Source organism: Microtus pennsylvanicus, chromosome 22 (assembly GCF_037038515.1).
Source record: "Microtus pennsylvanicus isolate mMicPen1 chromosome 22, mMicPen1.hap1, whole genome shotgun sequence".
NCBI classification, from domain to species: Eukaryota; Metazoa; Chordata; class Mammalia; order Rodentia; family Cricetidae; genus Microtus; species Microtus pennsylvanicus.
In genome coordinates this window covers 7,165,347-7,178,718 of record NC_134600.1, presented here as the reverse complement: position 1 = coordinate 7,178,718, position 13,372 = coordinate 7,165,347, and the positions used below count along the sequence as shown (strand labels likewise).

General features: G+C 41.4%; 1 protein-coding gene across 3 annotated transcripts in view; it reads right to left on the bottom strand.

Annotated features, from left to right (window-relative positions):
- LOC142840012 (tomoregulin-2) overlaps positions 1 to 13,372 on the bottom strand; it is a 268,103-nt gene that overhangs the window by 127,133 nt on the left and 127,598 nt on the right. For all 3 annotated transcript variants that reach the window (XM_075956493.1, XM_075956496.1, XM_075956494.1), the window contains one exon: positions 5,288 to 5,384. In XM_075956493.1, coding sequence (XP_075812608.1) covers positions 5,288 to 5,384 — 97 coding nt within the window. The remainder of the gene's footprint in view (positions 1 to 5,287; positions 5,385 to 13,372) is intronic.

Genomic DNA, 13,372 nt, shown 5'->3' with positions numbered 1-13,372 from the left:
ATAATAATTGAGGCTCTCCCCTTACACTGTCTATCCGTGGCCACACCCGCTCCTACACCTGTGCTCCTTCTCCTGCTCTCGGCTGACACTCTGGAAATATTCGGCACTCAGCCAGCTTCGTTCCCAGCCATTCCTGTGATCAGGCCCAGCTATCAATGTGCTCCTTAAAAAAAAAATACTTTCAATCAGCTATCAACCCCAGGGCTCTGAACTACTTTTGACTGACAGGGACCCACAAATGTTCCAGGCTTATTACTTCTAAGAACGAGTTCCCGGGGCCTGGAGTTCCCACTGACCTACTTTGGACTCGCTGAGATAATTTATCAGGTAAGATAATTAAAGGAATATAAAGTGGTGTCTAAAATGAACCAAGTATCAGAAATATTTGCTGAACTCGTAAGTTCTTATTCCCACTGCTATCAGCCGGTGCTTTATTACTTTGCAATGAGCCAATTTCCTCTTATTTAGAAGCCGTTCTTTTCCTGTATAAACTATATTTGCACTATATATTTGAGATTCGCTTTGATATTTAAATATATAAGTTTTGATTTTTTTCAGGATAGTGGTTAAAGAGAATAACTAACCTTTTAATTCCTTCTGTTTTTTTTCTTTCTTTAACCCCTCCCATGCAGGAACACAAGAGTTTTTCTTCATATCAGTGATACCAATGTTTCTACTGTTCTTGTCTGTCTTTTAAAAAAATTCTTCCATATTTTTTCACTCCCTCCCCTCCCCCAGTCTTTCCTCCCCACCTCCCCTCTCACCCAGATCCACCATCAATGTCCTCTCAGATAAGAGCAGACCCTCCTGGGGACATCAACCAAACACCAGACAGAAGGAAACGTTACAATAAGGCAACCACATATTATCGCGTAAAGGCTGAACAAGCAACCCACCAGGAGGAAAAGGATCCCATGAGTAGGCAAAAGAGTCAGAGACAGTCCTAGTGAACACTGTTAGGAATCGCACGCACAAGAACACTAGGCTGCACAGCCACAACACACAATGCAGAGGACCTAGGTCAGACCCCTGCAGACTTCCTGATCTCTGGGTGCTCCCACAATTCTCAGTTGATTCTGTAGGCCATGCTCTAATGGTGTCCATTATCCCTCTGATTCTTCCAGTCCTTTCTCACACTCCTCCTCAGCACTCCTAGAACTGAAGTCCGTCTTCAATAAAGGACGCCTCTTTTCCAGCCGTCGGCCCTCCACAATGTAGACGGTTTATCCGGCTTGAGTTTTCTCTCTTTCTCTTCAAGCCAAGTCCTCTCTTACACAGAGGTAAGCACCCAGAGCGGAAGACATTTTTGTAGCAAGAGTCTGGCTTTCTTATTGAGAAAACTAACCGTTTCCTAATTTTTCCAGTCTTGATAATTTCATAAAAAAAGAAAGAGACAGGAAAAGGCCCTCAAATGAAACCACAGCACATAGCGCCTTTTTAAAACAAACCATCCATTCCTGCAGCGTTATAGCCTTTCGATACCGTCTTCAAACTGTCATTTCTGACCTCTGATTCTGCTGCCTTCCTCCTTTTTCTTTTTTCTTTTGTAAGTCCTCATTTGCAGTGTGTCTTGCTTCTTAACTCTGAACCTCCTCTGACTGTGGAGAGGAGATTAACGGACTGTGTACTGACTTATGAATGCTAACAAAATATTTATCTTCCTCATGGGAGATCTTCGAGGAACTTGACTCAACCCCATGGCGGAATAAAAATGTTCATGTCTTAGGCCAGGTTTAAAGAAAGATCAGGATTAATTGTGTACTTTTGTGTGTCTATTCCAGGGATAATAATGATAGCATTTGTCATTACTATTTATTTGTCCCTACTTATTATTGCACATTAAGCCACGAAAAAAGAAATTTGTATGCATAAAGCTGTATAAAGTTGACATCAAAGGAGGCCGTATCACAAACTATTATGCTGTATTCTTTATTGCTCCATAGCCCGTGAGGAATTTGATGTTTGCAAAAGGACCCGGCCATAGTTTCCTCCCAAATCAATAGTGTCAAAAATCCCTTCTTGTCGCGAGCATTCTGCAGAGCAGTAGGTCAGATCACTCCCGGAGTGCTAACTACCTTATTTTATATAGTCTCTCTCATTCTATGCCTATTTAACTTCATTTATTGCTCTGGTCTCATGTCCTTCAGCTGTTTCCAATCTACTTCATGAGCCAAGCAAACACAATATGTTAACATACAAAGGTATTTAGGTAAATGAAAATCAATGCGCTGGTGTCAGCGTAATTCTTTCTTGCTTACCTCGGACATTTAAACTACACTCTCTTCGAGCATCAGCGAGCCTCACTCTGTCTGGGAAATATAATGATGCTCTTGGCTCACTGCCCCTGCAGTCTCTAATCTTCACAGCCACGGCCACTTAGTCCCCATCTGGAGGTTCAGGCTTACTCTGAATTTGGAACTGATCTTGTCTCCAGGCTGGGTCGTACAAGATATCTTAGCCAAAAGCTAACTGATCCAGCAGCCAGCCAGCCTTGGCGTTGATTTCATTTTGACCTTGAAATTGATTACTCCAGTTTAGGCTACGTTTCTTCTACCTCTTGGTCATCTAAGGCAGGCCCACTAAGTAGACCTGGTTAAGTCACTAATTCATTATCCTGTGTGATACCCAGTTCCTGGAGGTTCTGTCTTGCCCTCCTCTCATTTTCATAACAAAGCTACTTCTGAACCCATGTGTCATGCTGGGCTCTCATGGACAACTGCTGATTCTTTCTGAGGCCATGAGCCCGGCACAAAAATCCTTGAACTCCATTTACACCGCGAATCTCAAGTTTTGCAATATTACTAGAATTAGCACTCTGCTGGCTTGGATGTTTTCCCACTGCCCACTGTAAGTATTTTCTGAGTCATCAGCTCTAACCCACAGTCCTGAGGAGTCACTGCACATACATCGCCTCTAAGCTGGCAATTTCGTTCTTCTAGGCAGGGTTGCAAAGATGTATTTTAATTACATCTTTGCTGGAATTGTCATGCCAACACCTTACACCTACTTCCTCCTCATATTCAAACTCTTAAAAATTCATTTTTTCTTAGTAAAATAAAATAATCTGTATGGCCATTTTGGACAAGCATGTACAAATGATAGAACACACAGTAGGCAACCCAACATTTTTAGGTAATGCTATAATGTCATGTCTTAAATTCTGTATGTGGATAGTGTGAACTGTTAGTTAAAACTGATCATTATATGATAATCATAGAAATGGAGGAAAGGAAGTTATTTTAAATTCTTCTGCAAGAGCAGCACATGCTCTTAGGGGTTGAGGCATCCCTTCAGCCCCCCTCTATGTACATATTTTTTTAAAAGGAAAACAAATGTCTGCATGAAAACTGACGGGAAGCTAGAAATGAGATCAGTAATTCTTTCAGTCAGCCATTTCTCTCAAAGTAGCATTTCCATAACCACTTAAGGAGTTTCAGATAACTAAAAAATATCTAAATCCCAATTCATTGAAAATTTTGATTCAGTTTGGGGTTAAACTCACAAGTTGAGATGCTTAAAGAATCTCAGAAGACATTCTGCGATGTCCCACATTAGGGCCCATAAATTTATCAGCATCAGGCTGTCCAGGATGCTCTTAAGAAAATACACATGCTTTCTCCTCCAGATGCTTCAGCTAGTCTGTGCACCACAGATGCACTCCTAGCTCTCCGGTCACTGATGGTGTTTGATACCTGGAAAGCCTACTGATGTCTGCTTTTATGAATAGATGGTTATTCTGTCTGGCTGGGTACTGATAGCGCTCACAGCTAAATGTCCCAGTGTACTCAGGTGGTGTCTTTGGCTTATTCAGCATTAAGATGTATTATAAGTCCCTAATGGTTTGCTCCTGCCAATGTATCCATTTTGTTCTTATTTAAAAAGTGTTCATTTTTCTTTAGAGAAATTCTTTCTACCCATAGAAGTTTTATCAAAATGAGTGTTAATAGCTTTCAGTAAACAGTTTTCATATTGAAGCAAATAAAAGGTTTTCTGTTTTTATAAAAGATACGAAGTATACGTAAAAGAGAAAGAAAGGAGGGAGAAAGGGAGATGAAGAAAGGGAAGGAGAAAGAAAGAAAGGGGGATGGCTACAGAGACCAGAGAAGGGAGATGGAGGAGAGCAAAGAAAAAAGAAGAGAAGGGAGAAGGAGATGGAGAGAGACAGGGAGAAGAATGGAGGGAGGAGAAGGGGAGGAAGAAAGGGTGAGGAGAGGAAGGAAGGGAAGAGGTGGAATACCAGATTCTCTGTGACCTTTGTTTTATGCATTTTGCCAAATGACCAGACCAGGACTAATACACGCAGACCATTCAGGAGGCTAAGTATTCGACACCCATTCAAAGTAATGCGGATTGTCATTGTTCGGCATAGGAAAGGAAACCCTAATGCTAGAAGGCAGCCGTGTGTGTGTGTGTGTGTGTGTGTGTGTGTGTGTGTGTGTGTGCGCGTGCGTGTGTGTGTGTGTGTATGTGTGTGTGTGTGTGCGTGTGCGTGTGTGTGTGTGTGTGTGTGCGCGCGCGCACGCCCGCGAACACGTGAGAGTGTATTTGGTTTAAGTGTCTTGTCAGCTTGGCTGTGGGAATTCGCTTGTGTCCTCTCCTAAATCTCAGCTGTTACTTAGACCCACAAATCAGAAATCATGATAGCAATTGCTGTGGCTAGAGCTCTCTGTCAATACGTATGTTCAAACTCTTGACGCCAAACTGCATGAGAAGAGATGGTTTGGGAACGGTGATTGTGTCATGTATACTGAATCCTCTTTAAATAATTGATTAATTGCTTCTATAAAGGAAGACTAGGGAGGTCTCTTGCTCCTTATATTTTAGGCTACAGAGAGGCCATGCTATCTATAGGAAGTAGACACTAAGTCTTCTCCAGGATGGATGTTGAACTTCCTAAGCTCAAGAAGGGGTAAAAATATGTTTCAGTTGTTTTCAGATATCCATTGTCTGGTGTGTTTGTTATTACAATCTAAAGAAACTTAGAAGTCATCTGTTGTTCCTAGATGACATTTATTTTATAGAGATGTTCTAGTAAATATGATTCCCCTTTCTGTCTGGTGAGAGTGACGTAGGTCATCAGTGATGGTTCTGTTTCCCGTGAAGACATCTGCTCATCTGACCCACCTCACAAGTGAGCTCCAGAAACTCACAGCCCTTTCTGCTTACCGCCTTTGGAAGTCAGAAGAAAATAAAAAATACCGATGATGTGTTTCTTGAAAGAATAGCTAATAAACACAATAACAACTAATCTCAGATATCATCTTAAGAAACGGAAACGGCGTCTTACCAGACGTCCTCAGCATCCTCGTCACACTCCGCACCAAACTGGCAAATGTCACAGGTAGATGTCTCCTTCTGACTGCTTTCTCCAGAGCCTTCGTGGACTGTGGGACAGAAAGCACACATGAAGGGCATGCAGACAGGTGTGTGCAGGGTTGAAAATGCTGGGGGAATTCTCAGACAGCCCTGGGGTCCCTTGCTACTGGACATGGCATCTCTCTCTTGTTGCTTCCCCAGCTTTAAGGCTGACTGAGCAATACTGTGGCACTCACCGGTATGGAGTGGATGCTTCTGACTGTTTCCATGAGGAACAGAACAAACAAGAAGGCATATAGGGTTTTGAAAATTGCTTAGCTAGTCATGAGATTATATAAAAGCTGCTTCTTTACAAATGATTTAGCGTGGAGGAAAAGTCCAGTGAATATGAAAAGTGTTTTGAGTCTCCTTATTCCTAACTTATATTCTTTTTTATTCAAAATATTACAATCTTAGAAATATTGGATGAGTAGTCTAATTAGACACTTCCATTTCAGCCTTTGCCTGTTACATAAAAGAAAACATGTTGGTGGATTATAAATATTTAGGAAATAATTTTAAAGCTTAAAGTCTTATTTTATCTGTGTATATGTGTGTGTGTGTGTGTGTGTGTGGATGTGTGCTTGTATGTTGCGGTGCCAATAGCAGGCAGAAGAGGGTATCAGATGACCTGGAACTACAGTTCTAGTTGAGTCCTCTGATGAAGGAGCCGGAAATTGGATTCTGTTCCGGAAGAACAAAAAGGACTCTTAACTAATGATCCATCTCTTTAACCACAAACTCGATTTTTTTTTGCAGGTTGTCTCGAGTTATGAACATAAATTGTGTTTAAAATATTAATGCAGCTACTGGTTATTATTGATATTGGTCTTTTGCCCTATGTATACATATGGAATTGGCAAGATGTAGGCAAATCACAAATTAGCATCTCAAAATAAGTACGAAATGACGTAAGAGAGAAAGAAAACATTCCAGTGATTTGATTGCAAAGACTGAGCAACACCTCTGAGCTAATAGACTACTGTGTGCTCAGCGAAAACAGGTAAGTTGAAAGAGAAAGGAACTTATTGAAAAATGAAAATAAAATTAATAGCCTAATTAGAGCAGAGACAATCAGCTTCCAGGGACAGAATGTACTCTCTTCAGCAGTGTTCAGTCACCAAAACATCCTAAAAGAACCCATCATCTAGAGATGCCATGATTTCTGCGGAGAGGGGGTTTAACTCCTTCATGGGCCACACGAGCATTCTATAAAACATAACTGGGCAGCGCACTCTTGGCCTGTTACATCCAAACCTGTCTGAGTAGCGTTTCCCATTTCCTCATCAGAGATTCTTGGTCTATTCATGATTTTTTCGCATTTACGAAAGTAATTATCTTTCTTGATTTCGACTGAGAAGAAAAAATGATTTGGTGGACAAAGACCCAGAGCACCTGCAGGAGAGTTCTGATCCCTAGCTCTGACAGCGAGTCTGAGAAAGGACTTTTTCTCAGATCTTCAAGTTTTTCTTGCATGTGATTATATATCCTGATGCTTTCTTTCCATTTTCCTTATGCCTAGTAGTTTTAACTTGTGTTTATGTTATGAATCAAGTGGGTCATTTTACAGGGCAAAGTATTGATAATATTGCTCTCAACCTAGATGTTTTAGTGAAAAGAAAAATCCCTGGGAGCTTCTGAGGGAGAAGGAATTTAGCTCTGATGAAAGAGGCAATACTTACATCAGTCTACCTTACTGCCCTAGTAGAGCAAGACCATTAGAGTGGACCATGGGGATGGGAGGGAAGCTGGGCCCTTACCTCGGGGAGACTGATGGTTGAGGCTGCTCTCTTTATTACTTTCTTATTATTAATGCAACACAGAAGTTGCTGATGGGAGTGAACCTTTTAGGGTTAGCAGGATTAGCAGCTTTCAGGCTACAGTTTCCCATCCCTCAGGAACATAGCCCAGCCAGGGGAAGGTGACTAATGGTGGGTGATAGCCCCCAAGGGCAGGCCCATCTTCTCCAGCAGCTGAGATCTTGGCTGAGGAATCTAACCAAGAATGGGAGATGGGGGGTTGCTAACTCAGCAAGACTGACCATAGCATTCTTACCCACACTAAGCCATGCCGTACCCCAGGAGAGGGAGTGTTTGGAACCTTTCTCACAAGGAGAAGTATGTCAGAGTAAGATAAAGCACTGCCTACATGGGGAATATAATGCTTTGCATGAAGTCATCCACAAGAAAGCGAAAAGAAAATATTTCCTTTGTACCCAAAATATCTGTTTCCCCTTTATAACAGATAAGCAATTAAATCAGCTCACTTCTGTTTAACCCCAAAGGCCAAGGGTTCTTAAGTATGATTGGCCTCACAAATTGTGATAGATTCTGTTTGTTCATTTATATATTTGTTTATCTTGGAGATGCTGAATTAATCGCATGATTTGAGGCGGAAGTATGCGCGTTATAGTAGCAAACAACAAAAATAAAGCCCTAAAAATCAGACCATTGGGTAAGACTCCGTCTAAGGGATGCCCAGAAGCCATCAGCAGTTCCACGTTCTGGCACAAGGTTTCTAACACTGGAAACATACAAGGGGCATCAGGAGGTGCTGTAAAATTCAGATTCCTACGCGACAGGGATGAAGAGTGGCTTTAGATTCGGCATTTCTTACCGCCCCTGATGCTGGGGACACTGTTTCACTTTTGGGGAGAAAGAACAGCACCGTGCATCATTTCCAACCACAATGCACAAGCTATTAGTGGTCAGTGGAACTAAATGGGCCAGAACCAAGCTTGTTGTAGCTATGTAGCCATCTCCACTAGACTAGAAAGCATCAGCGTGTCTTGCTTAGCAAGAATAAGCTTGATTACATAGCAGCGATCTAGTCATACACACGTACTTGCATAGAGGCTGAAATATGAACTGTAATTCTAATAAAGGTCACAGTCACACAAGCTTGTAGATCCCTGACTTAGCTCCCGCTACAATCTCAGTAAATGTGCACTACATGGAGCTGGTTCCTCTTTGCCTTCTTTCCTCATCACCAGAAGGAGGACGGAAAGGATACGGTGCTTAAATATGTGTATTCGTAGAATGAGTCTATGGGTACAAACCTATTTATCCCAGAGTCTTATCTTAACCATGCATTTACACTTTAACTTCTTCATTTTAAGCTGCCACGAAGAATAGTGATTTCATTTTATTTAATAGAAATAGGTTTTAACAAGAGGTTGAAAGAAATTGGTGGGGGGGGGGCTAAAGAGGTGTGACATCCGAAAACACCAACGATTTGATATCCTTTTCTAGACTGGAAACCTACGTACTCCATTTTAAAAAGGTTCAAAGTGGAGCACTATTATGAAGTGATGGGATCTACCCCTTGTAATCTCCCTGTCCTGGTGACTTCTTCTGAAGGGTAGCAATGTTCCTTCATCCCCACTTGGTTCTGGGTCAAAACAGATGCTTACACTGGTGCTATCCATTGACGTGATGATGCTGGCACCTACTTCTCTGCCTACCTCACTTGTCACACCTGCACTTACAATGTCTCTAACGTGGGGGATGGAATGCTCAAGCAGTTTTTAAATGGTCATTTTGCCGAGAACCTAGCAGAAACAGACATTTAACGACATACTCAGATCTTAAGGCAATGATTCGACATTGAAGAATGTATAGAATAGATTCCAGGGGTGGAATAGGGGCAGGTGGGGATGGGAATGGAAAGGATCAGGAAGAGGAATGACAGACGGAAGGAGAGATTCCTGGGGGGGGGCAACTAGAACTTAGGGGGCAACTTGGGGGGCAATGTGGAAACCTAGTAAAGTGGAAACTCCCTGGAATCCATGAGGGGGATTCTAGTGAAGACTTTCCGTAATGGGGGAAGTGGAGCCGGAATTGGCCATCTTCTGTAACCAGACAAGTCATCCAGTGGTAGGACTGGGACATCATCAACTCAGTCACAAAACCTTAGACCTACAATTTGTCATGACTGCAAAATGTGTTCTGGTAAAGGTATCTCAGAACTTGTGGGAGTGGCCAAGCAACGTCTGGTTCAACTTGAGGGCCATGCTAATTGACAAAGAGCCTTACCCTGACTGCCTGGAGGCCAGTAACCAGAGGCTGGATAGCCTAAAGGCCTAGGATAAAACCAACTGGTGAAAAAAGTCAATGGAATGATTCCTAATGGTATTTTGCTATACCCTAGCCTGGAGCTGAACTCCACTGTCATCAGAGAGGCTTCATCCAGCAACTGATGGGAGCTGATGCAGAGACCCACAGCCAAACAGCAGGTGGTGCTCGGGGAACCATGAGGTAGATGAGGAGGATGGATTGTAGCAACCAGAAGGGTTGAGAACACCATGAGAACGCAGCCAACAAAACCAACTAAGCGGGGCTCATAGGGGCTCACAGAGACTGAAGTGGCATTCATGGGGCCTGCGAGGTTCTGAGCTACATTTTCAGGATATATGTTATGGTTGTGTAGCTTTACATTCCTGTGGGACTCCTAACAGCCAGAGTTGGGCTTGTCTCTGACTCTTTTGCCCGACCTTGGGATCCTTTTAATCCTAACGGGTTGCTTTGTCCAGCCTTGATATGAGGGTTTGTGCTTAGTCTTACTGTATCTCTTCGTGCTTGCCATGTTCAGTTGATGTCCCTCTGAGGGCTGCTCTTTTCTGAAGAGAAACTGAGGATGAGTGGTCCAGGGGAGAAGAGAGGCAGGAGGAGTGGAGGGAGGGAAAGCTATGGTCAGGATGGAATATATAAAAGTAGAATTTTAAAAAGCCTGCATATGGAGACATAGAAAGGCATCTACCATCTCAGTAAGTTCTTTCTCTTAGGCCCCTTCCCTTGTGCCCACATTTCCTGCCACCACCCTGTCTGCAGTTGGGCAAGTGAGGCATCTGCTCCCTGTCACCACAATCTACACATTCTAGAATGTCATATTCATGAAATCAGACAACATGCCATCTTTTGTTGATCTTTCAGTCATAATTTTGAGAGTCAGGTAGTTGGAGTGTGTCAGGAGTACTGATTCAGCATCCTTGGATTCTCAATAGTCCTTTAAAGACTTTGCCACAGTTTGTCTGTCCATCCTCATGCTAAAGGAGAGTTGGGCATTTGGAGTGATCAGTTGGAAACTTATTGGGCAGGAGTTCAGCTCCGGAGCTCAGGGATAACGACATGATAAGCATTCATGTGGGTATGAATTTTATGTACACATACACACACTGTGGGGCGTTGGGAAGAAGGCAGAACAAGAGAGAGGAAAAAGATAAAAAATAATTAAATTTTAATATGTATTGAATAAAGGCCTGAGAATAGTTTTAGCTGTCATGTGTGCTTATGTGTCTGCATGCTTATGTGTGGGAATGCAGGCGTGCATGTACAATGGCTGCCTATGCGCATGGTCAAAGAACCTGAGGTGTTGGCTCCTTGCCTTCTGCCTAAATTTAGCCAGGGCTCCCTTTGTTATGGTTTTTCTACTGTTTGGTCCAGACTTTCCGGGCTGTGAGCACCCAGGCCTCCTCTCTCTCATCTCCCACAGGAGCCCCGTGATGACAGAGGATTGTGATTTTACTTGGGTTCTCGGTAATCAAACTCAGGTCTTCATTCTTGCCCAGAAAGCAGGTTTTATTTACTGAGCATCTCCCTGGCCAGACAAACATTCCTATAAATTTTTTTTGCATGTATGTGTTTTTGCATACATATGTTTCTAATCAAACTGCTTCACAATACCAGGTTTACTGACACAGGGTAAAATCTACTGTGGCTGATGGTATTCAATTTTATTCTCAAATTTTCAGATGTCCTCCTATATTTTGGATATGAACTTTTGCTCGGTTACCAATCTTGTGATTTTTTTTTCTCAGACTACCTCCTGAGAGGTGTTTTCTTCTGGAGAGCACACATGTTTATTTAGATGAATGTTTTCCTTTTATGACTTTTATTTTTCTGTCATGGCTAGAAAGTCCTCTACTCAAAGCTTATACCAGTCTGTGCTTTTACAAGCTTTTAAATTTACCACAGGTGTGTGATCTACCTCCAATCGGGTTTGGTGTGTGTTGCGAAGACTGAGAATCCTTTTACCCCAAGCGTGATATTTTTTTTTCTCTTGATCCGTAAATGTGACAGAATGCATTCATTTTCACATGTTAAACCAACCTCATAATCTTGGGGAGGAAAATCAAGGTGCTTTGGTATGTTAACTTTTAACGTTACTGGGCTTCATTTTCTATCACATTCGGCAACTTTTGTACCTTTTGGCTTGGCTGTAGCTCTAATTTCCTTTTCTCACTATTGCAAACTTGCTTTTGGGAGCACTCATAGTGGACAACATGAGAGGATGGGTGTGCGGAGAGAGGACACCCAGGCGTCTTCATTCTCCAGGACCGATGTTCCAGGGTGACTTCTTCAGTGTAAGTTTGACCCTTTTGTACACGCTGGTACTGAATTTTCCTGTTTGACTGGGCTCTACTCTTACTTTTATTATTCCCTTGGTGCCACATTCTTTGGCTAGAATTCATTATTTTTCAAGCGTGTTAACACCTTACCTTCTAATAAAGGTACTTCAAGCTAATGACTTGCCTTAACTGCACCACAAACATCTTTATGTGTTTGTAGCTCCCTAGAAAATATACAATTATGTATCCATTGAAGTTTCTTCTCTAACCCATGGATTACTTAGTATTTTCTTTCTTAACTTCTAAATATTTAAGCACTTTGAAAGATTTATGGCTTTTATTTTCTATTTGTTAATTCAGTAATTTATTTTGTCGTGGGGAGAGACATAGTTTAATCTTTTGAAATTCATTAAGTACTGTTTTATGCCTCAAGATGCAGTTTATGCAGAATCTTAGAAATTACAAGTCGTTTCTTAGAAAACACGTTACTTTTGTGAAGACTAATTTTTTATTGATGCTCATGACTGACAGCGCTGTTCAGTGGCTGGAAATGTCATGATTTTGGTTTCTATTCTATCTGCTCCTGAGAAAAGAGCTCTGAAACCTATACTGGTGATGGTAAGGTTGCTTCTGGGTCTTTGGCTTTGTTGGCGCTGTCTCACGGTAGAAATGGTCTTACTAGTCTTCTGCACTGTCTTTGGGATGTGGCAAGAGTCTCCAATCATGAGTGACTTGGTTCTCATATTACGAACACTAGATTCCTTTTGCTTTGTTTCAATTGTTTTACATCCAATATCTTTGTTTCCATTTGTCTAAAGGTGTTTCTTAAAAGTCATTGCTTCCAACATTCTATAAAGTTTATTAAAAGGTATTTCTTGTAACCAACATGTATTTGGGTCATTTCATCAAATGAAAAGTTTGAATAATTTTGTAGACATCTGAATGTGCTGCCATTTATTCCAACCTAATGACTCATCCATTTGGCTAGGTAACCAAGCTGATGTGTGGTTCATATTTTCCATCACAGTGTTATGTCTCTTTTTATTTTATGCTTTGTATTTTTTTTCATTTATTTATTGATTAATTGAAAATTTTATAATATTTATTTTATTTTATCTTATTTAATTATTCTTGGATATTAAAGAGGCTGAATTTCCTTATGTTATTAAGTTGGTGGTTACTCTGAGATGACAATATGCATCTTTAAATAATCATGATATATTCCTTTATTTTAGCAATCAGAAAAAATGTATTTCTGACAATTTTCTCCTGATCTTTTACATTGTTTTCATCATATATTTTATTATGACATCATGATAAAATTACGAATGTGCGGAAATTTCATGTCCATCTTACTCTTTGTTAATTTGACAAGCAGAAAAGGATTTCAGTACTAAAGCTCTGTGGATTATGGTTAATCGTTTGACTTCTGACCTAGACCTGCCCGAACTTTTGAAGATTTGCTACAGTACACATTCTGTACGGAAAACACGCCTGGAAAATCACGCCTAGAGCAGCCCGCATCGTTTGTCCCCATTATTGCTTTCTCATTTCATAATGAAAGGATTATATGCTTCATGCCACAGCTGTCTGACCTGTAGCTCTATGATGCCACGCTTCGTCTTCTGACATGACCTGGCATTGAAATGGGAGCGTAACTGTGAGACCATG